The sequence below is a fragment of the Xiphophorus hellerii genome, chromosome 24 (assembly GCF_003331165.1).
Source record: "Xiphophorus hellerii strain 12219 chromosome 24, Xiphophorus_hellerii-4.1, whole genome shotgun sequence".
In the NCBI taxonomy this organism is placed as follows: Eukaryota; Metazoa; Chordata; class Actinopteri; order Cyprinodontiformes; family Poeciliidae; genus Xiphophorus; species Xiphophorus hellerii.
In genome coordinates, this window is record NC_045695.1 from 5,116,891 (window position 1) to 5,143,962 (window position 27,072).

Sequence of the window (27,072 nt, forward strand, 5' to 3'; positions counted from 1 at the left end):
AGACTTTGAATATAAACCAGACCCGCCTGATGCTCAAAACGTGTTTGATGTGAATGCACCATTAAAATGTTCAGTTCCACTGGTAACAATGACATCAGCAGTGATGACATCACTCTTTCATACAACAAATGAATCTCTCTCTTGAGTGTAGCACACAGGCTGTTTTTCAGACCTGTTCCTGTTTCAGAGTTATGAGTTATAAGTTATGAATCTTCTCCAGGAGTATTGTTAAAATGATTTGAAGGCACAGAATCAGCCCAGTACAGGTTCACATTCTCAGGTTAGAGAGACTCACCTGGTATAAAGTTAATTTTTTGGTACTGGAATCACACCGAAGATAAATTAGTTTAATCAAAGTATGTCATGAATATGTGTGCATGTACTCCATCTTAAGTCCAGAGCACACTAGATTTTTGTTGCTTTTGCCACCACTAGATGATATGCATATAAGATATAACATAAACAGCACCATTCAGAGATGAAATGAGTTTATAGCAGTTCTTCCACCAGGTCTGTAGTTCTGACGTTCTGCCATCACTGTGGTTCTAAAGAGCAGCTCAGAGAGGCAGACTAAATTCTGTCTATTTTGAGTCTGACTGACACTGTTTTGTGTCAGACTTTTGTTTTGAGTTGAATTTGACTCGTTTTTTGTTAATTATGTCGCCACAGTTACTCAAAATGCCAACAAAAGTAGAGCCGCACGTTTTGATATATATATTGTGAGGGGCCACGCAGCGGTACGAGCCGCATTAACGGTAGTAGGAAGCGGCAGTTATTTTGAGGTGTAGAACAATAGGGGCCTGCCTATAGCAATGCATAGGGATTTACATCCCTATGCAAATCCCTATGCATAGGGATTTGCATAGGGATTTGCAAATCCCTATGCAAATCATCCCTATGCATTGCTATGGGGAGGCCCCTATGAGTGTGTAGAGTAACAAAGTCAGAGCTGCTGGCCAGCAGCCGGTCTCTGTCCATGGTGCTGAACACAGAGCTCCCCTCTCACAGCGACACAGAACACACACTCCTACCTTCAGGAAGGACAGGTTGCGATTTCGGTCGATGCTGGTGATCTCCAGGTTGCCCATGACGACCTCGCAGTTCTCGTAGAGCTTCCTCAGGGTGCGGTACTGCTGGTCCAGGTCGGACAGCGTGCTCAGTTTGTTCTCCGTACCCGGGCAGACTGGACACAAGCGCACAGAACCAGGGACAAGGTTGAGATGTGAGGATTTACTCGAGATAGTTTCTGTTTACTAAACAAAAAAAAAAGGAAAAGTTCATTTATGGTTATATAAAATGTGAGAAATGATCCAAACTAAAAGCTTTCATTGTGCAAACGCGAAAGAACAAGTTCTGAGACATGGACAACAAGGATGGGATCGAGCGGACGGATGGGACCCAGGAAACAAATGGGGCCCAGAGGATGCATGAGTCCCAGAGGACAAATTTCGTGTCCTACAGTTTGCCTGTGGGACCGCCAAACGGTTGAATCAAAGTTCCTCAGATTACGCTGCTTGACCTTTTCAGAGGTTTCCTCTGTGAGACTTCACCGACGGAGACGGAGCCGCCGCTTTAGCGAGGATCATTTGTTGCTTCGCCTCCATATAGGAGGACCTAGTGACCTAAAACTGGATCTTGACCAGGATTATTTAGGCCAAAATATAACATTTATGAATCAGAAATGGCTTTTTATTCATATTATGTGATGTTATAACTTGAACAGGATTTGTTTGGGGTTTTTTTTTATTCAGCCGTTAGCCACCGCATTCAGAGTGAAAGCAAATATATGCTTAAAAGGTATTTGACTTTTTAAACTGGATTCCAAAATAAATCAGCTTTTTAGAAACCTTCAGGTTTATTGAGTGGATTATGGAACACTCCCTGACCCACATTTCCCTAAAAACTTTTTCCTGCTAAATAATCCACACCAGAAAACGTTGAATTGAACAGAAAATCAGATTTTCTTCATAATTCGAAGAGAAATAAGTGAAGAAATGCAGCGGCCCGTCCTCTGCAGCGCTGCTGATGAATGAAAGACGTTTGTCAGATGCGGCAGCTACCTCTGTAATTAGTTCCTCCTGTTTCCAGCCCTTATGGGTCCCCCCCCTCAACCCAGAGACCATCTGCTTCGTTCAGCCTGTGTGTGTGTGTGTGTGTGTGTGTGTGTGTGACTGCTCTGACTCAAAACGGCCCATTAAAGTTTGTTCGACTCTCTCTGAACTCGACGTGTCGTTTTTACAGTGTACAAATTTTTAGTTTGATTTTTATTTTTTCCGGGTTTTCATATTTCCCTCCACTAAAAATGTTCTGAAAAACATTTGGATTATGTTCATGTGCATGAAAAACATATTCAGTTTTGTGAGTTTCCAGTTTTTTTTTTAAAATTAAAAACACGTTTCATATCAGAATCAAATGTTTGAAGGCAATTATTGTTGCATAAAGACAAAAATTGTTTTATTTATCCCTAATTTTATTTCTTTTTTGCTTTTGATTAAATTTCTTTAGGTTAAACTAGCTTAAAATAAGTAATTTCATCTTGTTTTGCAGTGATGACAGCTCTATTGTTTCATTATCTCTCAATAAGAATAATTTTCTTCTGATTATGATTTGGGTTTCACACGATTTAAAAGTGATTTACTTTAAAATCTGAATATTTCAACGGGTATTTGTTTTAATAAAGATTTAATCGTTTCATTTTCAAGCTAATGAATGATATTTTTTTATGATTAAAGTTTCATTATTTCACCAAAAGGCTTGTTTTGTGCTGATTTACACATGAAATAATTTAATTATGTTGTATTTATTACATCATTCTGCATCAGCAAATGTCCTTTAATTATAATCATATTTTTAATTTATTTTTGAGGCAACACATTAATATATTATTATTTTCAGTAATAAAAACTGTAATTATAATTCAATTTAGAGTTTGCTTACATTTGATAATATGTAATATTTAAAATTTTCTTTGTGTTAAACTAATATTCTTGTGATTATTCAGTCCTGACATCATATTACATTAGGATAAAGGCTAATTTAATTTGGTCATGTTTTTATGATTATTCAAATCTTCCTATTTTATTGGCATAATCATGATTTCTTGATTTCATCATCTCAACATATTGAAGATGTTTTTTTATGTGGTGATAAATTATTTACCATATTATTTAACCCTAATAAAGCTTATATTGGCATATTAATCATTTCTCTCTCAGTCGTTTTTGTGGATTTTGATTCATTTTTTGATTGTTTGGAGATAAAATTCCTTTGGATATTATCTATAATCTGCACAAAACATCCTAATACATTTAAATAAAATACATATTTTGTATCTATTCTATTTTATTAATCTCTAGATGACAAAATCAAATAAATCATGTAAACTTTATCTCATTATTTTGAGGTAAATATGACTTATTAATTCCAATATTTCATCTGCAATGTTTGTTTTTTTCCTAACCATTAATCAGATACTTCTTCATATTGCTTTGGAAAACAAAAAGCTGTACAAAAACATCAAAGGAAAAAATACTTTTTGTTTTTGTGAAAAGCATTGATCTTATATTAATAAGAAAGCAACATAGTTCCTTCTTCATCAGAGGTCCAGACAGCCAGATTGCCAAACATATAGAAGATCAAAATATGAGAAGGAAGGAAGAACATCTATCATTGTCGTGCGCTAACATGACGGAGCTATGCTTGGCTTGGCTCAGGAAAACATAAACATATTTCATCATTTGATCGTATGAAAAGCTCGTCCTTGAGTTGTTTGTTTTTTTCCAGTCAGCTTTCTTAGTCACGTTTCATGGCAAGTTATACGCGGACGAAATGTCAATAATATCAGCTAGAAAACTACGCTTTATTGAAGAAAAAAAAAAGAAGCAGAGTTTGTTGGTCAGAGTGATTCTTCGTGTTTTCTCCTGTTGCAGCGCAACATGTCAACAATCTGAACTCATGTGCATTTCATAGACATGCACTTTGCCTCAAATGTGAACAAAAATCATCATCATTTATGCTTATATTAAAAATCGCATAGCTACTCTGCGCTGTAGCATCCATTCGTTTAGGTAATGATTTATTCAGTTTTGTAACCACAAATAGAGTCAATCTGTAATTTAAAACAACGATATAGCTATTGGTTTGTCAGCTAGCATTAGCGTTTTAGCAAGTTTTTGCTCAAACTGTAAGTAGCACACAAAGCAGAGTGAGATGTTAGCCTGGTGATAGTTATTATGCTAACATTCAAATTATTGTCATCATACTAGTTAATGTTAACATGCAAGCTAATGTTAGCATTTAGCTAATATTTTAACATATTCTCAGCTAAAAGCCAAAGTTTTACAAGACAAAATGAAGATAATGCGAATCATCAAGCAATTGTTACAGTTTTAGCTAGCACTATTGTTTTAGCTAATTGTTGCTAACAATGTGTAAACATACTGTGTTGAGTAAGTTAATGTTGGCCATCATGCTTGTGTTAGCAAGCAAAATAATGTTATCATTTTGGCTAACTAATGATATGCATTTAGATATTTTGCAACACTGATTTTATGTGAATATACATATTATACATCGTTTGAAAGCTCAGAATCTTGAGATTCCAATAATGTAAGTCAATCAAGGATACAAGCTGTAGAAATAGTAAACGTTTTTTGTCTAACCACTATTGTAATGTAAAATACTTTCCAACTAATCTGTAAAACCTTGAATATCTTTTTACAGCCAAAAGTATCCGATTATTGTTCTCCAGTAATAATATATATATATATAAAGTGATTGTTGATTAAAATAATAAATTTAAACCTATACCAGTGATAATATAATCCAACTTAGAATTGTTGGTATAACTTTAAAGACTGATCTTAAGGAACTTTTTCCTCCAGTCTGACTGACAGCTTCAGCTATTTTGCAAAAGGAGCAAACAAAAATAAAAAAGTCAGTTCCTGGATGATTAAAAACTGGCAGATGTGCTTCAACAAACTCCACCAGAAAACAACTGGAAATTTGGAAAAGTTTTGAAGATTTAATTTGCTTGCCCTCGATTTTGCAACAGCATGTTTTTCTTTCTTTTCTTTTTTTTTTTTACTTTGCCTGACGGGAAGACGCAGGGACAAGTCGAGGCTTTTCTTACCTCATTCTGCCGATTCTGTCTAACATCCGAACCAGTTTAATGATCTCAGACAAACCAATTCCTACGGATATTTAAAAATCAATCTTTGCTCTCAGTGGTTCAAACGATGTCACACCCGGGAACCTGTTAAACCTGCGTCTGTGACCTTTTAATGCCCAATCATGACCTTATATACAGTACAGACCAAAGGTTTGGACACACCTTCTAATTCAATGGGTTTTCTTTATTTTCATGACTATTTATAAGGCAAGAAATCTCACTTATTAACCTGACAGGACACACCTATGAAGTGAAAACCATTTCAGGTGACTACCTCTTGAAGCTCATCAAGAAAATGCAGAGTGTGTGCAAAGCAGTAATCACAGCAAAAGGTTGCTACTTTGAAGAAACTAGAATATAAGGGCTATTTTCAGTTGTTTTACACTTTTTTGTTTAGTGCATATTTCCACATGTGTTATTCATAGTTTTGATGCCTTCAGTGTGAATCTACAATGTCAATAGTCATGAAAATAAAGGAAACTCATTGAATTAAAAGGTGTGTCCAAACTTTTGGTCTGTACTGTATGTTAACCTAACAGAGTGTGAGATGTTCTGATGAATGTTGTCTCTGTTTCAGTTAGAAAGGTGAGTCATTGCCTAGCTGAACTTGGTCCCATATTGAACCACATTGAAAGCTCATAAACTCCCATATTGCTTTATGGATCGTTGGCTCGGCGAAGATGAGCGGCTCCGTCCGCTCGATGAGCCGCGGTGCTGCTGCTGCTGGGTGTTTGGGACAGGAAGGCAGGAAATATATATATATATATATATATAAAAGGACCTGGACAATGGTGACAAATGAGATCTGCTGACCACACACAAACAGAGAGGCGAGTTATAAAACACGGTCCAAACAGGACAGGAAGTCCAAAAAAAAAGAGAGAGAGAGAAAAGAGTCCGATCAATACGCGCGCGTGCATGAGGATTTATTTTTCTATCTGTGTGCAGAGATGAAAGGTTAGCAGGCTTCTGTAATAATCTGTTATTAAAACCTAAAACTGAGTGTGTGTGGGCGTGTGGGTGTGTGCCGGCTTCTGTCTGTGTGTCCTTATAAAACATCAGTGGGGAGAGGTGAAAAGTGAGGGGAAAGCTGCTCTGAAAAGCCAATATCAGACCCCCCCCAAACACACACACACACACACACACACACACAGATTTGGGGTGAGACAGCAAGGTGAAGCCAAGCAAAGAAATAAATCGAAATAGAATGAAGCAAGAGAAAGAGAGAAAGACAACCTTGTGTGTGGGAGACATTAGCATTCACAGCGGCTCTCTGTACTGTAAGCGCTCTTCCACAGAGTCCACATCCATCTGATGCAGCTCTGCCCAACTTCCTGTTCCTGCTCTGCTCAGACGTCACTTCCTGTTCCACGTGGTTCATTCATTAGCTCGGTGTGGTGCAGGTCAGTGAAGTCAAGAGTTTTTTGGGGTTTTTTCTGGTATTAATAGAGATTTTTGGTGTTGGGAAGCAGAAACTTCCCCAGCAGACGTGCCTCCGGGTCTGGGTGACTAAATGTTAGCCGACAAGAGATCCGGGCTCAATTCTAGCCCAGAAACTCTAAAGAAGTGACTTTGAGCAGAGATAATTCAAAGAGTCTATTTGTTACTTAAACTGCAGGGAAAACGTCCCAAGTGTCTCAGTGATAAACAGCCGGCATCCTGCGAAAGTTTGCAGCAACGAGTTTTTAGCGGCACAAAGGCCAGACGTCCACAGACGGTTCTCACAGACGGCGTTTCCTAATCTGCTCCTGGGAGACGTTTCCTCCCGCTCTGATGCAACGCGTTGCTGCAGACAGCAACGCGTTGCAGTCTGCTGCGGCGCGTAGATCTGAACGGAGGTTTGTTGAGATAATGTGCGATCTGGGAGGAACACGACTGGAGTGAAATGGCAGAAATCCCACCGAGGCAGGAGACATTTAATTACTTTTTTATTATTACAAAACGGACTTTATGGCACGACGAACAGGCTGACGTTCCCGGATAACTTTATTCAGAAAATCACCATCCACTCCGGCCTTACATTATTCAAATTCACAAGTGGAACTCATACGTTAGGTTTACATATCGCATTTGTATGAAGCTTGTCATTTTAAATTCACATACGTTTTAAATATGTATTTTTTCTATTTCACTCCTCTTACCTTCCGAACTATAACATGTAAAAACTAATTTACTTTAATGTTAGGGTTTTTTTTTGTCAGTAGAAAAAAACTGACAAAAAAAAAAAAAGAAGTTTAAATGCAGAAATGAAGAATAATGTGCAAGTATTTGCAATGGTTTAGGGTCCAAGACCAGTTTAAGTTCTTAAAGGAACATGTTAGAAAATGTGTTTATTGTACACTTATAGAGACGCGTCTCAATGAGCCAGAGTTTCATTACTGCTGCAATAAATTCAAAAACAATCTCATATGCATCCACTACAGACTAATACTGTATAACAGCAGTTTATTTGAGTTTGTTAGCCTGCTGCTAACACACATGCTAGCAGCCTTTCAGTCTGATGCAACATCAACATCACACCCAGCGGCCCTCGAGCCTCATGTTGGACCCCCCCAGTAATAAATGTGACTTTTGGGTGAATTAACAGATTTTTATCAAATATCTGAAGCAGGTGATTCATCAAGATCATTTCTTCTACATTCACAGAAAGGTTTTTGCAGTGACCTGCAGGGTCAGATACAAAGCACCATTAAATTATTACCATTGTCAAAGCAAAAAAATAAAAAGAAGAAAGAAAAAGAAACATTTCTGTTGTATGCAAATAAAAGTGAAATGTTACGTTACGATAAAATCAAACACTTCATTCTATGGTGTCCAAATGCTTTTGCCGAATGGCCCAACATCATCAAATCAAAAATAATCATCGTTTGCGATTACTTTGTACCATGTAACATTTTCCATTTCAAAAGGATTTTCATTTACCAGTGAAATTGATCCACTGTTAAAAAATAAAAAATAAAAAAAAGTCTCCATGTGCATCAGTAGGCTGCGCTGTGGCGCTAAATATGAACCATGGATGGGTGGCAAATGGCCCCTAAACCGAACTTTGGACACACTTTGTTTAAAAGAACTGAACACCTAGCATGACACTGCTAGGAGTTGCGGTGCTTACAATAAAAAAAATTAAAAAAGACATGTATAGGTGTACTTTGGGATTTTAATGCGATTCCATTCCTCTTGAAATCACATTCAGTTTGGGCTAAAAGAAGTAGCTTAGCTAGTTATCATGCGGTGCTAGCAGCACCGTTTGAAAGAAAGTGTAATTATTATGTGTCCTATTAAACTGCAAAATAATTCAGCCACAGAAATACATTTAACGATTATTACATAACCAGCTGCTAATGAATTTAAATGACTCCATTTAAGTCGTGCTAATTTGTCCAAACTCCAGACTTTGGGGTCGTGCTGTTTAATAGAGTTGAGAACAGAATAATGGAGTTGAAGAAGTCAGCAGTTACTGCACTCCGCTGAACTTCTCCCTTCATGTTGCACACTTTGGTCTGCAAGGCGATATTTGAAAGTAGAGGGAAGTTAAAAGACACCTGGATCCATTTTTGTGTAACACTAGCTTCAAAATCTACATTTTATTCATGCTTTTTTGTTGTTGTTGTCATTCTTGATTAAAGAACTCATTTTCTGAGCTGAAAACAAAACAGGAGAAACAACTTTGTAGACATATGAAAGTAGAATACAGAGCCGATAAGCCTTTGTTTCAATGCACACCGACACTCTGAAGGCAAACACATTCTGACTCGCAACACCCGCAGAAAATACTAACTGGATCCTCTTAAGCTGCCTCAAAGCTTTCCCGCTCGGAGACGCAGTTCCACCAAAAGGGAAGTTCCAGTCCGTCCCATCCACTCCCTCGCAGCCTGCTAAGCTCCCACCCGGCTGGCTTCAAACAGCTGGAATTACTCACAGGTCCGGCAGCCGCCTATCGCCATCATCTTCATCACCGCCGGGCGGCTGTGGGGCGGTTCTGATGAGGCAGCGAGCGCAGCTTAAAGGCTCACGGGAGCTCACGCTGCTGCCCCGAATCGTGACTTTCATCCCAAAATTAGAAACACACAAGAAGCAAATTACCTCCGATTACGGAAACCGCTGATACTGAAAATTGAACTCCTGTCTGGCGGCTTTTCAGCCACACAATGAGGCTCTTTGTTAATAACACGGTTAATGGTTAATTATGACCCTTAAATGTGGACTTGCAAATTCCCACAGCTGTTTATTATGTTTACGTTTTAAAATTTTGTGTCTTATTCGTAAGTCTTGTGACTGACAAGTAAATAAAAAAGGTTCCTACAAATATTAACATTAGCTGACTTTAGCAAATACTCTTCCTATATAAAGCTGCTGTATAGAGACTTGTTTATATTGAATAATTTTCTAAAGGTAATGTCGTAAAGCTGAAACAAAACATCAAAAATGTTTAAAAGTACAGTTTACCAGTGATTAGATTGTACTGCAACCATGTCCAGCGGAGTCACCAAAGCATTAGTTAAACAGTTAATGAAATATTTTAATTGGAAAGTGGCAAAAATGTGTTTTTCCACATGAAAAAAAAATCCTCGTAAATTCACCACTTTTATTTATAACCTAAAAACTTTAAAAATCGAATATGTTTTAAGAAAACCTTTCTAGTCTTCCCCTTATATTTTTTGACACGACATTTCTCTTTTTTTTAACTGCATTCTTTTAATTTGACATAGTTTTACCTTTCTACTTCCTTTAAAATATGAAGAGTGTTGTTTATTACGAACTGGTTCCAGCTGAGGATGTTTACAGCCCATAATCTCAGTGCTGCTTGCTAGCTTTACACTATTAGTTCCATGGCAGCTTAAATAAATGCCTTGTTAGCGTTTGTGATTGCATGCCAAAAAGATCATTTTGTTCTAATTGTTATTGCTAGTTTAACCATAGTCGTTTGCTAGAAACCTGTTGAGGTCAGGAAGCTGGACTGCCTGCTGATTAAACACGTTGATGGGAATTGACGCCTGGCAGATAGAAAACACGCTGGGAAGTGGGAAGCTGTTTGACATGAGGGAGGCTGACAAGTGGCTGATTGAGGCTTGATAAAAATAAAGAAGAAGAGACAGGATGGAGAGGAGGAAACTGCTAAAGAGGCAGCTGGAGCGGGGGGAACTCTGACCTCGCCTTTGAGCGAGGGAAGTTTAAGTTTGGAAGCGCACCAGCCTCCAGTGTCGAGCCGCTCTCAAACTTTGCCGTTAGATTTGTCGGAACGCAAATTCCACGCGTTTGCTCCAAGCAAGGCAATAGTTTGACCCGTCTGAGCATCCGCTGTCAAGCTGTAGCTGGTTGGCTGATCTGAGGCCAGCCGGGGTTCGGAGACATGAGTCATGTGACCTTTAAAAAAAAAACCTGCCCGTCATTCCCACCAAACCATCCGGCGGCCGACTAAAACCTGGAGCTGCTCCGGCACGGCGCCCGGCATTTCTAAGCAATGTGTGAGGAACATCACCAGGCACGCTGACACACGTGTGTGTATGTGTGTATGAAGCAGGGTCATTTGTGTAGCAGATGTGTGTGTGCGTGTATGCGTGTGTGTGTGTGTGTGTGTCTGACACAGGTTTAATGACGCGTCTCAGCCAATTTTCAGCCGGTGGCTTCTCTTTGTGGGGAAATGAAGTTTGCAGTTAATGTAGCACAGAAGGACTGCCTCTGATCTCAACACACACACACACACACACACACACCCCATGATGGCGCACGCGTGTGTGGTTGTGAGTGTCGGTTCCAGTGTGTTGGCTCCGAGCTGAATATTAGTGGGAGCCATATGGGAGAAATGATTGTGAAGGAAGGTTGGAGGACATTTACGCTGCAAGGCGTCTGTGTTTCCATGTGAGGACGCTGGAGAGCGTCGCTGTGTTTGATCGGGCCTCTTCAAGTCTGCTCAACTACACTTTATAAATCACTCCGAGGTGTGTGTGGGCGTGTGTGTTTCTCTACAGCGTGCAGTAGTCACCATTATTCCAAACACAGCTGTTGGGTTTGAGTTGTGTTCACAAACACGACATGCCAGAATGAAAATGACACACACACACACACACACCCCCACACACACACGCCTGCGCACGCCCACAGATGTTTCCGGCGTTCGCTCAGATGTGAGAGACATGGCGGCGAAAATCCGCCAACGATCATTAAAACGCAGAGGAATGTCACAGGACTCGGCGAAACAGCAAGCAAAACATTTAGAGAGCCTTTAAACACAACAGGAAGTGCAAGATTTTAAGAAATTAAACAGTCAACAAAATACTAATGAAAAAAGAAACACTATTTACACGGGACATTTCTCTAAAAAGTTGTTTCCAAAATTAAAAGAAAGTTTAATCTGAGAAGCGTATCCAAGCACAATCTCAAACATCAAATCAATCCAAGCCCAGAGTCAAATCTTTCATCTGAAATACAAGAGAAGTCTCAAGTTTTCTAAGGCAAACCTGAGTAAAAGTTAAATCCTCAAGAGGATGAGAACAGGTCAAGTTTACATTTTCTGAGTGGGAAGTCAAAAAAAAAGTCAGAATCTTTTAAAGTCAGCTAAAATTCAAATCTTAATTCTTGTTGAAGTGAAGTTTCAAGTCGTTCTCAATTTTCTGAATGAAACAAAACAAAACAAAAAAAAACAATTCCAGACTTTTCTTGCTCTGGAAAAAAAATTAAGAGAATGATCCGTTTCTCTGATTTTACTTTTTATAGGTGTATTTTTGAGTAAAATGAACATTGTTCTTTTTATTCTATGAACTACTGAGAACACGTCTCCGAAATTCCAAGGAAACATTTACAATTTATTCACAGAAAATGATAAAGGGTCAAAACAACAAAACGATGCAGCGCTTTCAAACCTCAAATGATGGAAAAAAATCAAGTTTATATTCATTTGGAAACAACAACACTAATGTTTGAACTCAGGAAGAGTTCAGAAATCAACATCTGGTGGAATAAAAAAGGAGGTTTCCAGTGCAGTGGTCTCTTCATGTTTTCCAGAGCTGGATATTCTAAAACTGACAAGTTCTATAAGAAGCAAGTCCAAGTTACATTTTATTAATTAGCAGGAAATGCTAGTCAAGTCTTAATTCTATGCCCACTCTCCTTTCTTTGAAGGTCAAGCCCAAGTCTGATTATAAATCTCTAATGACTAAAATGTATTCTCACATCAAAATGTTTCCCGTCAGGACACCAGGTGTACCGTTTACTTTCTTTGTATCGTTATTTTTAGATAATTCTGGGTTTGGAATCTCGGTCCATACGCAGGGCAGGGGGATTTGGGGCGTCTCACATCAGCAACAGAGAGGCAAATGAGAACCTCCATGCAAAAGCTTCCATCCAAACGGTGACAGCCTGCGTCTGGGGAGGCTCTTTATTGCTGAGAGAATCTAAAATGTCATTCATCTTTCTGTATGACCGGCCGCCTTCCCTCCTTCTGTCCTGCCAACACCTCATTCCACTCCTGTCATCTTTTTCACACTCTTCCTTTTGCACTCCTCATCGTTTTTCTCTCTCTTTTTTTTCCCAGCGTCTCGCTTCCATCACGTTTTTGATGCCACTTTGTCTCCTGATTCGGTCGATGTCGGTTTTCCTACAAGGTCTTCCACATCGCTTACCCACACCTTTTCCTCTTCTGCCCCCGCCGCTCGGTTGCCCCTTTACGGCTGCACTCGCGCTTAAAGGATTATTTTACACTTTTGGATATTGCGGTAATAAAGCCATTGTTTTTTTTTTTACAGCCCCACATTCAACACGGATTACCGTCGAAAAATGTGCAGAGCCGAGTCCTCCTTCAACACCCAGCTGAAATAAACTATTTATGTTTCATCCCCCATTCCTATTGTTGTCAAGAGAATATGGACTGGAAGTATTGAGAAAACACTAAAGCTCAATTTCCAAGGGGCAGAGGAAACCTGAAAAATATCAGCTCCAACAGAATCAGATACTGAGAAATACCAAAATATTAGATTTTAGAGGAATTATAAAAAAACTGGCCTAAACTATATAAAAAAAACTATAAGAAATGTATTAAAGACTGAAGCTGAAAGGAGAGCTCAATTAATTCATTCTGATATGAAGCTATGCACTTTAGCTTCCTCTGTCACTGACGCCTCGGTGAAGAGCGCAGCAGGTGTAAGCACACTTCTGCTAATCTGCTAAAGTGCTAATTTTTAATTTTGCGCTTCAAATGTAGATGTTAAACTGTGTTCTATGTTCAACACAACTGCAAAGTAAAAGCAAGTCTCTGATTTAAAAGCAAAACAAAAAAAGGCCACAAAACCCTAAAACTATCAATGAAATGTCGAGAAGGTTCGTCTGATTTTTGTTTTTCTAGAAAAACACCTTGTGGGACGGTCGGAACAGCAGAACAGGAAGTCTGACAGAGAAGATGAAGGCCTTGGCGCAGACAGAGCTGCAGTCTGGCTCTTGACCACGGACTGTAGCTGTAGGCGAAACATTTCAATGGAGACATGGCAACGGCATCAAACAGTGTTAAAGCGGATCCCACGATGGAGACAACCACTTCGGAAAAAAATAAAAACTAAACGGCGCCGGGATGATAATAAGAAAGACTTTGTTTACTCTGGAGGCCAAGATGGACGCCCAGCTGATTTAGTAAAATCGTATGTTGTTCCAAAAAGCTACTTTAGATATTTCTATTTTTTTCCCTCGTTGCCTTTGCCTGTTAGATCTTTTTAAGTTTACTCTCTTTACTACATAACACTTCTCAAGCCCCCGCACACACATTCTTTTTCTTTTTGTTTTTAATTTCACACTCCCCAAACCATTAATCTTTGGCAAAATCAATAACCATTTGCTGGCACGCAGGAGCTGAGGGATGTAAATAGCAGAAATCTGACATTCGCAAGATATAAAACAAGGGGCCTTCGATATAATCAACAGTAGTGCCGGTGTCATTCCTCAAACAATCCATAGCCTTATTAAAAAGGGGCGTATAATTTAGCCTCTTGTACCCAACAGTGGGGTGGGGGTCTGACTATAGTGTCTGATGAGTCAGGAGTTGCACGGCGACCAAAGATGGGTAGAGGTGATTGAGGTTAGAACAAAGCATGGAGTAATATGCATTAGTGTTTACTGCATTTTCCATTTGTCTTACTTCTTCGCTCTTTTAAATTTCTTTGCAGGGGCTCTTTTGAGTTGATCCGCTTTGCCTCGAATAAAATATGATGATATACATACGCTCTTAACAAGGTTTGGTCTTACAAAAACAAAAAAGGGAAAATTGAGTCATTTAGCTATTATTTAGGCTTAGACTGATGCCAGACTTTAGACGTGTTCAAAGGTTTTGTTTCTTATCCTTTCTCGATTTGCTGTGGTTTGGGGAACTGCGTAGCTTGTCAGACTCTTTTAGCCTACTTCCTGTTATCAGACAAGTTCTGCCTTTAGAAGTCTGGTCTGGGTGGAGCTGGCGAAATTACACTCAGGTACTGGGAAAAAAAAACAAAAACGTGGTTAAAGTCACAGTTAATTCATGATTTAACATTTTACCTTAATTATTATATCAGAATAGAAAAATATGTATTTTTTATGTATATTCACTTTTAGCTGTTAATTTTATTTTTGTTCTCATCTATTATACTGCTAAAGCGAATAACATTTTGCAATGATGTGAAATAAGTAGCTTTTGATCCAATGTCTTATGTAAGCGCTGCTTTTCTAGCTTTCCGTGTAGCAGTAATGCTACATTTTCCATGAAAGAGAGGAAGCTATATATATTTTATAGATTTATTTTTAAGCATATGCCTTCATTTAGCATTAGCACATGTTACAAATTTGCTATTAGCACTTCTGCATGTCACTTTTTTTTTTTTTAGAAAATTGTCAAGTTCTTTGATGCTGCTGGTGTTAGCTTCTGTTGATTTAAGTTGCTATGTTTGTCAGCCACGGTTGGTAGTCTCTCGAGTTCTGAAGATAATTAAGCCAGTTTGTAATTTTTGGCTGGACGGTGGCAGTCGGGTCCACAGAGAGAGTCGCCAGCTGTCTGGCAGACAGGGAAATCAGACGGTGTCCTCCCATTTTGTCTACTCTTTTTTTTTTTTTTTTTTTAGAACTTTGTTGCAATTTGTTTACACGCCTTTCTCTGAAGAAAATGTAAAGTCGTGCAGCCTCAACTGATCAGAAGAGATGCACACAAAACTGTGTTGAAATCTGAGTATAAATCAGCAAATAAAGCCAGATATTGACATATTTTTTCTATTATTGTGCATTAGTTGAAGACATTTTGTATTTTTTTAAATTTTTTTTTAATTTTTTTATCTCTGCCACCAGTCAGCCAAGCAGCGAGACGCTCAGCAGGCTCAACCTGCTCTCACATTCACGGAGTGAGGTGGAGGGAAAAAAATTGACCTTTTGGTGCGGCTATCAAACCCGATCAATAATTATGACATTAAACGGGTTATTGCGCTTGGTGCTAAGTGAGTGATGGTTATTGCTCATTGGGGTGCTAATAAACTCTAAGGTCTGTAATACCCTCTTTTCCACAGTTGGCTTGAGCTTAGAGAAAACATTTTATACATTATGCTGGCCGGAGACCATGAGAAACTTTCTGTCCTGTAGTTTGCAGCTAATTTTTGTATTAATTGTACATATAATGCGTATAATAAGAGCAGAATTGCACAAACATTGAGATCATTTAAATACAGGTGACTTCATAATCTAATCATTACAAAAAGGTTAAACTCCCACCCTCTGTTTTCTAACCTTTACACGCCCATATGAATTTATGACCAAAGCAAATATTCCACACGAATAAGATCTTGCTTTAAGAGGCCTTGTAATAAATGAGCAGCAACTCTGCCACCTTTTGCATCATTTACTAAACATTGATCTGTAAATATGCAAATGATTCGCGATTCTGCTCGGCTCAATGGCAACAAGACACAAACATGACACATTACAAGCTGCAGGAAGTAGCACAAGCATCTGGGCTGCTAATGAACTACTATGTGAACATTACTTAAACATTACTGGAAGTAAAAGTGTGACGTGTGTTTACGTTTTCTTTGAATAACTGTTCTTGCATGTTCCTAGATCAACAATTGTCATCACATCTGGGAAATAACAGCTGTTTTTGCTTAGCTGAGTGTTAGCATAACAGCTAACTTGGCCGCAATGCTCATGAGTTTAAGCATTACTGCTTTTTAGAGAATAATTTATGATTGAACCCAGCTACAGAAATCTCAACATATTCCCTATCGATCATAATTTCGACCTTAGTGCTTTAAAAAAAAAGACGTTTCCAGTTGAGTCAGTTCAATGTGTTTCCTCTTCGGACTGCATGAAAACGTAAATAAATGCGATACAGAGAATAACACTTAAAATACACACATCAGGCATAACATTATGACCTCCAACCATGAAGTGAATAATGGCGGTTGTCTCTTCGTCGTTGTACCTGTTGCTTGGAGAGATCCATCTAGCAACATCTTGTCAGCAAATGTCCAAGCATCAAGATAACTGACACATGAAGTAATGACCAAGGCTGGTCTCAAGTCATCCAGAAACATTTGTAAACTAGCTCAGGTTAAACAACACGGTGAAAGCCTGTGTTCCTGATGGCATACCAAACACTTTTAAATATTCTTTACACCCAAGAATGGGACTTTAAAACGTCCTCTGTATCAAAAGCAAACATTTTAGGCAATGTCATTGTCATTTTTTTGTAGTTTTCCATTTGACTGCATGCAGCATCTTTGTGAAGACATCATCGTGACCTTCCTCATTTCCTCCCCCAGCCCGCTCTCCCTCCCACTCTCCCTCCCTCTCATTTGACTTGAAAGCAGGACCTCAAATGCCGAGACTTAATTGCTTTTGACGCTTCGCCTGGCAAAGTTAAGAAATGAGCTGCTACCTTTTTTTTTTTTGTAAAAGCAGCCGACAACGTAAAGGCAGTCAGAGCGAAGACGAAGGATCAGTTAGTGATGAGGGGAGATTATGCTTTACTGAAGACATCATTGTACCAAAGTCAGGAGTATTTTACTGCTGTTCTTACTGGATGTTAAATGAGTGCATTTTCTAGTGTATTGTCTAAAAGTATATTTTTATCTGGAAAAGTTGGTCAGGATAAGAGAAACATTGTTAGCTAATTGAAGCAAAACAACAAAGTACTAAAAACCCAAACATCATAGTTGAATCTTCAGCTGTAGCACAATTCATTGCTTTAATTGCTAATAATTTATCTGATAAGTTCTTAGAGTGCAACATTAATTGGTCATAATTAATTCTACAGGGTTGAGCTATCGACAACATATCAATATTTTGCTCCAAGTTGGTTTGGGAAAGCAGATTTAAAACTGGAAGCTTTAGGGAAAGAGCAGCATTCCTAAATGTGATGGACTCAGTACCTCTATGATAGATCTTTTTTTTTAGTCCATAGTGGTCATAGTTGGCCAAAATGGAGAGCAGAGGGAGAAAAACTGAAAACCTGGCAGCACACTGGGGATGTTTGGAATGTGCTAAAGAAGTTACGACTTTTTAATCTGAGCAAACTTTAGGCCCAAAACAAAGCTCTTGTGTTTGATATACAAGATCCAACACGACAGTCACTTTACGGACCACTGGACTCTCAAGAGTGAGAGAATGTCCCGGAAATCCCGGCAAACACAACATTTCGGTTCCGGTAAACGCAAACATAAAGCTGCTTGAACAAGATTGCCGTTTCACTCTTTCATTTTTTTTCTGCATTTCTGAGCTCCTAACATGAGTGAGTAAAAGATTTTAGTTTGTTGGGTTTCACTTTTTCTTTCATCATGACATTTTCATCAGATTTCTGCGTACAGCTCTCACTAAAACCAACCCCGGGTCTGTCTCTACCGGACAGTCGCAGGGAATCGCTAGGCCTCATTAGCGCTAGCATGTTCTAGTTGCTGGGTGCATCATGCGGCCTGATTTTCCATCAGATCAGATGCTAAAATGGTTCTGGCTTTCTGGGTCTAAGACTGGGTTATTGCTTCACGCGATCAGGATTCACCAATCTCCCTGGAAACAGATGAAAGTTTAGATGCAAATTACTTTGCGTGGGAAAACATCTGAAAACATGAATAGTCTCAAAGTCCAAAGTTGAGAAGACATTTTTTGCGTGTTCCCTGAAATGTACTGTCTTAGCACTCGAGTGTATTCTCGACAATCCACGTCTGAACTCAGAATCCCCATTTATGAAAGATTTTCAGTTGAGGCAACCGAGAGTTTTGAACATTTCCTAACATGATGTGACAATCTCCTTTCACTTCCATTATGCAGCAGGGCTCTCCTCTCTGTCTAACGGGGGATATCACCTGCCTACTCTCCTGTGCTGGGATTTGACATCAAGAAGCCTGAGCAGGCGGAGGTTTCTTTCCATCCAAGCTGACACTGTTGACAAATGACAGGGGAGCGTGTGTCTCTGGCAGGTTTGTCTGTTCTGAAAGGGTTAGCACGGATGATAGAGAGAATAAGATGGATGGCAGACCGAGAGGGAGGACTAAGAGATTGGAAGAAGAGACTCAGAATGCCTTTAAGGGACGCCCGTTACGACACTTTCACGGATGGAGACGGAGATGGAAGACGACTGAGAAAAGGCAGAGATGAGAGAAACACAGATGGTTTTAGATTGCAACAAGATAAGTCATATAAAGGCAGAAATAGACGCAATCTATCTTTCATCTGGTTAACATTTCAGCAAACATCAAGTGTCAGGGTTTGGGTGAGGAGAAACGCAATAAATTTAAGCCTTGGCTGGAAGCAAGGACAGAATAAAGACTGACTGGAATCCTAAAGTGATGGACGTCTCAAGGTGAAATCGAAAGAAATGCTTGAATCAGTGTCAAGTAATCGGCAGCACAAATATGAATTAGGAGCGGATGAAGGATGTAAGGTTGGCGTCACCAGGAGCCCGGGGGTTAACTCAGCCCTTTTATTGAGACAGATGGAATCCAAAGACAGGAGTTTCAAAATAATTTTCTCGCTGTGAGTCAAGTTGACTCATGCTGCAAATCTGTATGCTTGAACGTAGGGTTAGATGAAGGATACAGTGAGCTTAGAACAGAAACATGAAATCGGCTGTCTGTTGCTTAAAAATGCTCATATTACCAGTAGAAAGGATCGGCGCTCGGAGTCTTATGTGCTAAATCATGTTTGGAGATGAGCCCAGGCAACGACGCTTATTTCCTGGCAACCTTGTGGTAAAATAAACCTCTGGAAGTCTACCAAGAAACTCTGCAGTCTAATGCTTAAGGATCTGCTTTCTTTTAGGCTACACTCGGATAGCCAGATGCTAATCCTCTGTGTTTGGCCAGAGATTGGTCAGGCCTCTTAAAATCTGGCAAAAAAGTGCAAATAATATTTTTTCCAAATAATCACAATCATTCTTGGAAGCTTTTCTGTAATAACTCTCGCTAATCTTACGGTACGTTCCAAATGTTCACTAAGCCATTTTTTACAGAGTAACTATTCCTAAATATTGTGTTTCCAAGTCTCTCATTTCATCAATGAATGGTCCAAGGAGGTAAATGCACAGACCTTACAGGTACTATTGACAAATTCGCAAGCAGATTTTGTACCGTTCTTCCTATTCTCTATGAGCAACTTTTTCTCCAGGTTCAGAATCTTGCCCTAGGCGGTTTAAACACTTGGACTAAAGTACCAGAAGGCTGGGACACTGACTCAGACTCCAGAGTGACGGCTTCTCCCCCTGAGGCACAGCTGCCAAAGTGTCGAGAAAGCTGACTTTGGAAAAGCTGAATACCAACATTCATGACGATGTTGTACTGACATTACCTCGAATCATGGGATATACTCTTCCCTGGATATTAGTTCTGCTTAATTCGCAAAACCGTACCAGTCAGTTGTGGTTTGAGACAAGACTCATATTACCAGGAAAAACTCGGAACTGCAAGGCAAAACTCAGGCTCTCAAAAGCATATTAAAGTTCCAGTCCTCGCCAATGGTCAAAGAATGAGATCCTGAACACATTTGGCTAAAATTGGCTAAATCCAAAAAGGTCACTTGGATTAATTTCAAGTCTGAGACACACTGCCTGGTGTGGCAAGTCATTGGACACAATAACCGTCATTGTCACATCACAATGGCAGCTAAACTGAGTTGAAACAATACCAGGAAATGCAACTCTTAGACAGGACTGTGTTGGAGCTTTGTGGATTGACGGTCCCTGGTAAGACACTAGTAGTTTGGAAACTAATCACAGAAAGTTGAAAGGGAAAATTTTTTTGACATCATACACCATTAATATTTTCCCTCTTCAGAGATACTATAAGGCAGATCATCCCATTGGTTGCTGTTTCTTCTCTACATTAGCAAGATGTGGTTCTCATTGGGATACATGCTGTTATATATTTATGTATCTTTTTAGCCATTTCACACTTAAAGCTCCCCAAAGAAATGTAAAGGCTATTACCTAAAGGCATTAGGAAGTCTGTGGTAGCCTTTGATTGGTTGGTTCAATGGGTGGACAGTTGGCTGATTGGTTTGTTGTTTCCTTAGTTGGTTGTTTAGTTTGTAAAAGAAAAATGTACCCAATCCCTTTGCATACTTCAGACAGAACTATGCACTCCATTTTTCAGTAGGTCTAGTTCATATTTACAATACGGACCTGTAGTGGTTTTAAATGTTCCTTCTTGAACTACATTTGGATTCACCGTTTTATCCACAGACGGCAAAGAAAACATCTTACGTGTCTATTTCAGAAACCATCAAACCTCCTGGGCTATGTCAAGGACTTCTTTTTTAGGACTTTATAAAGTTAGTCAATACTGAAACTACTTCACTGTTAAACGATATTCAAATGTTCAGGTCTGTCTTCTTGTGTCTGCCTTTTTCTTTTTGCTGCCCTGAAAGAGCAACTCAAATCACCTTAAAACATTGTTTCCTCTTGCAGCGATTTAGTTTCATTCCAGCAGAGATTTAGAAATGCAGTTTAGTGTCAGCACAGGGCAACATCACTGCAATATCCTCCTCATGTGGAACAGAGGGGAAAAGGAAATCTGAAAATTGCCTCTAAACTGAGGTACAGTCCAAGCAAACATCCTAAATGTCAATTGACAACAAGCACTGAAAAAAAACAACCCTGCAATCTTATGCAACAAGTTTCTTTTTTCTTCTTCTTCTTCTTTTAAATCAGGTAGTGACATAACCTTAAGCTGTGTCACAACTCCCATCTAGATCATCTTTAGCCTTTACCACATTTAATGAGATAAAAAAGGCAGCAGCAGTAATGAGATCCAGGTCAGTGTCCTCATTACCAACAATGATCCGCTGCTGGTTCTATTAAAGCCACACAAAGACATTAAGAGAACCCCCTGGTTTCCAGACATGATCCCCAGTCGCACCAAGCGCAGCTTAACTAATTCTCTGATCATTAAAGCAGACTCATGAGGTATTAATGTCAAACTCACACCGACGGATGAGGTGTTAATATTTCATTCTCGCTTTCTGCTGTTGGTCTCAGCTGAACCTTGAAAAGTCGTTAGCGATTGCCAAGGAGCGGTGTCTTGTTTTTAATTCTACGCCCTCCAAGTCTCACACCAACTCGCGCAACTTCTGCAGTTCCACAGCTCAGCCAAGGCACCTCTTTTTTTCCCCCTTCTACATCTTTACCTTAAGTGACAAAGCCTCAGTAGCCTTCTCAATTATGTTGTGCAGGTGCAGTCAGCAAGAAAGAGTAATTGCACTGGGTGTTTGGAGCTCCCTGAGACGGATTGAAAGCTCAGGGCAAAACTGTCAGGGGCCTCTCAAAGGACTCGCCAAGTTGTATGTGTAGGGGTGCGGGTGTGGGTGTGTGTGTGTGTGTGTTCCTGTCACGCTGTGGCAAGAACAACATTATGTTTTCATTTTGCATGTGCATGTACTGCAGGCTGTCGCGCTCCCGTGCCCGTCCCACGCCGCGCGCTGCGCCGTGTGTGCCTGCTAACAGACGCCGCCGCATTTGTGGGAGCCGAGCCGCCGGTTGACGACTGCATCCGCCCGAGCCGCTGGCTCCCTGACAGTGACGGCAGAAGCCCCGGGACCTGTCAGGGCCATCACGCGTGCCCTCAGGCCCCTCACGGTGTCCCAATGCTTGGGCAATAACGCTGCAATAAGCTACTTGTTACAGGAAAGTCACCGAGCCTCAAGAGATATGGTAGAAAGGCTGGAGAATGAATGTGGAGAAGCTGGCGACAAACCAGAAGCAAATGCAATTGAACACACTGAGTCTATTTACTCTAAAAGGGACGTCATTCCAGACAGAGCAGCAAAGGAGAGCTTCAAATTTGAAAAAAAAATGTAACATTTTCTTGAGCTTTATGGGAACTGTGTAATTCATGACTTGACTCTGTCAAATGATGTTTAACAGAGAAGTTTAAAACACTTGGGTGCTTTAAACTTCTTCCCAAAAGCAAAGAGCACTGACCTCCTTACATATACAGTATATTGAAACTCGTAGATCGAAATATGTTCTTTGCCAAGCTGTCTGGTTTGATCTTTGACTTTAGGATGCCTGAGTGATTCGCAGGTCGGATTTAAGTGGAAAAAAAAAAAACTAGACAGAAAATGAGAGAAAAGCTGGAGAAGACTTCATGAAACCTGGAAGAGGAAGTTCAGGAGCACCTCAGCCATCTTCACTGAGTGTCAGCGATGAACCTGAGGTTCTGTTCCGCAGGCGGAGCCACCAGCTGCTCCAGATGTGGAGCCAGGCCCAGATGCGGCGGTTTAATTAGCGTCATCAGCGGTGCCGCAGCACCATTACCCTGCACCACCCCAAGAGGACGCCAGTCGCCGTGGGCGTGGATTTGTTTCGCTGCGTCCGCGTGACACGAAGAGTCTGACAGCAGAGATGCAGGAGTCGGGTTCCTCCGTCTTCCTCAAACACACAGAGCGCCCTAGCTGGAGACACAATGTGCCGTAAAGAGCGCTGATGGATGAGGAGCCGCTCTCATCCCATCTCAATGATGCCGCCACATCACAAACGGCCTCCTCCACAGGGCTGAAACACTGAGCTGGAGGCTCCTGATGACTTCCTGGGAGCGTTAGCACATTAGCACCTTTTCGGCTAGAGAGGTTGTGACTAATGAGACTCACACAAGGTTCAAGAAAATGTCAGCATAAAGCGAAGGTTTCACTCAAGGCACCTTCTGTGTTCGTCTTATGATCAGAAAATCTCTTTAGGAGAGAGATAAACGCACAGCAAGGGGGAAACAAAACACGCTAACTGAGCCAGAGTTCGACCCAAAAACGGACGAGACCGACTTGTTTTGTCTGAGACGTTAATCTGAGGGAAATCAAGATGAGATGTTTTAATTATCCAGACCCAGGAGATGGGAGCTTTTACAAACACTGACATATTTTAGAGACACATAGATAGATTTCCCCTCAGTTATTCCTCTAAAATAAAGCAACCTCGTCTGAAAAACACAACTGGACTTTGACCGCACAAGAAATTCTTGAGCTAATTCACACATTAAGGGTAGAAATAGAAACAAAAAGATATTTAAAAGAAGGAAACGTAAGATTCCTTGAATTAAATGCAGAAATTCAACCCTTCGGGGTCTAAACTGTAATTTTACCCAATTGGTAAAATGTATATTATATGATGTTAGAGCTTTACATGGAAGCGGATGCTTCACTTCCAATCAGAATCTGTTGTCTGTGATATGTATGGACAGGCAGCGTTGTTTTAATTTGATGAGTTAGCTCAAAGAAAATACCTCAAATGGTGAAACATGGTGTTGGCAGCATCATGCTGTGGGAATAGGGGCAAAATCAGAGTTGTCAATTCTGAATGAAAACCTAAGAGGTTGAAAAAGCCTTGAGACTAGCAGGACACCCCCAAAATGTAGTGCTACAGTCAAAGTATAGTCATGTCTAATGGCCTAGTCAAAGTCCGATGGGGAAAGAGCAGAGAATTGATGTTTACCAGTTTATCCAGTCGCATTGAGACTGAGCTGCTTTACTAAGCAGAAGGTGTCGATTTTACTCTCTACAGATCTAAATCTACCAAAACTGCATGCCACACTTTTTAGATTTGTATTTGTAAAAAAATAAATAAATAAAAAAAATAACAGTCAAGCACTACTACATACTGGTCTAGCATATAAAATCCATTAACATCTGCGGCTTTAATGTCGCAAAATATACAAATTGAAGCGTTTTGGAATCCGAAGGACTTTTTTCTCCTCTTTATAACATAACGAGATCGAGGACTGGGGAATTAAAAAAAAAAAAAAAAAAAAAAAAAAGGATCACCGATAAATAGCTTAGATTGCCTGTCAGGGCTATATGCTGTGATAACATGCTTGACACCACCACAAGGTGGCAGTAATGCACTAAGTTGCTTTATAAACATCAAGTTTTCAGGAGAAGTCCGTTTTCATGTGGGAACGCTCAAATTCAAACTATTTCAAACAAGTTTGAATGATTTGCGGCAACAAAACAAAGACCCCTCCTCAGTCACACGCAGAAATGATCAGCCTTGTTGTTAAACGCTGTTCTTAGCAGCCACAGCTGTAACATAATGAGAGGGTGCTGTGCAGTGAGTGTGTGCATGTTTTATTAAGTAGCTTGTAATTGCATGTATTGTAACAGTTGTAACCTCACTCCCTCGGGTTTTCTGATCCAGTCGGCACGGAAATCACACACAGAGTCCGAATGTGACAAGTGTGCGCACAAAGCGGTTTCAGAAAGTCATCTCCAAAGGGACTTGTATTTGTACGGCCTAGTCAAAGTCCGTATTGCCTGGCGGCTGTAAATGCAGTGAAAGCGGTTCTACAAAGGAGGGAGAGTAAATATAGCCGGACGTGAGTCTGACAGAATTCTTGTTAACGTCAACTTTCCTCCAACAGATGGAAACTAAGAAAATAAAGAAAAAAAATCAATAGTTCTGCAGCAATTTAGTAGCTTTTAAAAACTTTTAAGGGCATTTCAAGGATTTACAGGCTATGACCAGTTCTGACATGACCCATGAGATGAAAGGCAGCAACGGCTCTTCAATCTTTACAACACAAGCAAGAAAAAAAAATCGCCCCTGAATCTGCCTCCGAGGGTGCATAACTGACCCTGAACACAAGGCTGGAGAACCGACAGGAACAGCTTTCTGTATGCGGGAGCCTCATAATTTTAAAATGATTGTGAGAGCAGATCTATTTTCAAACAGGGATTTTGATGAAATGGGGCCCATAAAGGGTGAAGAATGGCGCCGCGGAACAGTTTACGCGAGCAAAATTGCCCCCTGTAGGTAAATGAATGCCCTCCTCTGTGCGGAGAGGAGGTTAAGGAAAGGACCCCGCACAGAAAACCCGGGATTTCACTCAAGACACTCGAGAAGTAAAAGACGCATCGATCTGGTGAACAACACTGAAAAACCGCACGTCGTTAAAAATATGAAGCGTCTCACTCCCTTCAATCAATACGGTGAATGGCTGATTGATTGGCCGCTGAATTCAATTAAAGCTCGTCTCATATTAGAGGCATTTGGTTAGCGTGCCAGCACCTGTTTGGGGAGAATATTGTAAGAAAGAAAGAATAACCAAGGATAGGATTTGAGAGGGAAAAATGCAGATGTGTTATACCAATACCGAGTTGGAAAGAAAACCAACTATTGTGGTCAACTTTGGATTCCAAAACTAGGGACGCAATGTCTGAAAGACAGGAAGACAGTCTCTCACTACCATTCTTGGAGTTCTTAGATTGTAATTTCAGTCCATCATTAAAAACATTTAAGACAGCGACCAATTTACTCATTACTGTAAAAGTTGACCCTAACGTCGGGTCGTGAAACGCTCAGAACAACAAAAAAAAACAACCTTTTAAACATTTGCGAAGGTCAAACACATCAGCAGAAAACATCACCTACCAAATGTCAAGCTCGGTGGTGACGGGATGATGATATGGGCTTGCTTTTCAGCCACACAACCAAGAGAGATGGACACTGCTAGCTAAAACATTAGCTGTGCTAGCCCAGAAGAACTAATCAGAAATATTGGCTCCACTAATGCTAAAGCGCTATAGCAACGTTGCAGTTTGAGGAAGCTAATGCTAAATTGCTAAATTCAATCCACCATGTTTCAATGACACAGTCTATGATGAAATGTAGTGCGTTGCCTTCAACAGGGCCAAATGTAATACAGAACTTTGTATTATTTATGGCACATACATATCATATTCATACCCCTTGACACAAGAAGCAAGAAAACCCTAATTTCCACATTTATCATATTCAATTAATATCTATGTAGAGTTCTTAAAATCAAGCTTAAATGCTAAAGAAAGTCCATTTATGTCTGCCCTTGAGCACCAATTAAAACTTAACTTCCATAATACCCTTAGATATTGTGTTTATGTTTATATCTTGTTCTCTACTTTTCACGTTTTAATTTTCTTCCCGTTTGTTCCTTGTTTGAAAGTAGAACGTTTTTGAGAGAGAAAGGGCGAGGAGAGGAAATGGAACAACGGCGCAAGCAGTCTTCACCGTTTCAAAATAAGAGCACGACTGTGAACATCTAACTTCTCGAAGTTTCATAGCTAAAACGTCAACGCAGATATCAAATTCAATTGTTCAACTGGACGTTTGCAAAACGGCTAATAAATGATCACGCTTGCAGTTGTCAGATGGAAAAATGAATTGAGGGGAAGCAAGGCATATTAAATGTTTTCAAAGTTAGCAAAAAAGCTAAAATGCTGAGCTAAACTTTAGCTACAGCGCCACAGAGCAATTACTTTAAAGTATATCTGCTATACAAGCTGTTGAGTTGTTGGGTGTTATATCACAGATTTCTAAATTTGGTTATATTTTATACAGTTTGCAATCCACTGGTTGTGCTTTCCTTTTGACCTAGAAGGTAAATCCAGATTTATTTACTCTCACTTACAGGTAGTGTAAACAAACCCCAACACCTATTGATGCTAATGGC

General features: G+C 39.9%; 1 protein-coding gene across 3 annotated transcripts in view; it reads right to left on the minus strand.

The window, feature by feature from the left end:
• si:ch73-383l1.1 (receptor tyrosine-protein kinase erbB-4) overlaps window positions 1-27,072 on the minus strand; it is a 287,281-nt gene that overhangs the window by 148,250 nt on the left and 111,959 nt on the right. For all 3 annotated transcript variants that reach the window (XM_032556862.1, XM_032556863.1, XM_032556861.1), the window contains exon 2: window positions 1,032-1,183. In XM_032556862.1, coding sequence (XP_032412753.1) covers window positions 1,032-1,183 — 152 coding nt within the window. The remainder of the gene's footprint in view (window positions 1-1,031; window positions 1,184-27,072) is intronic.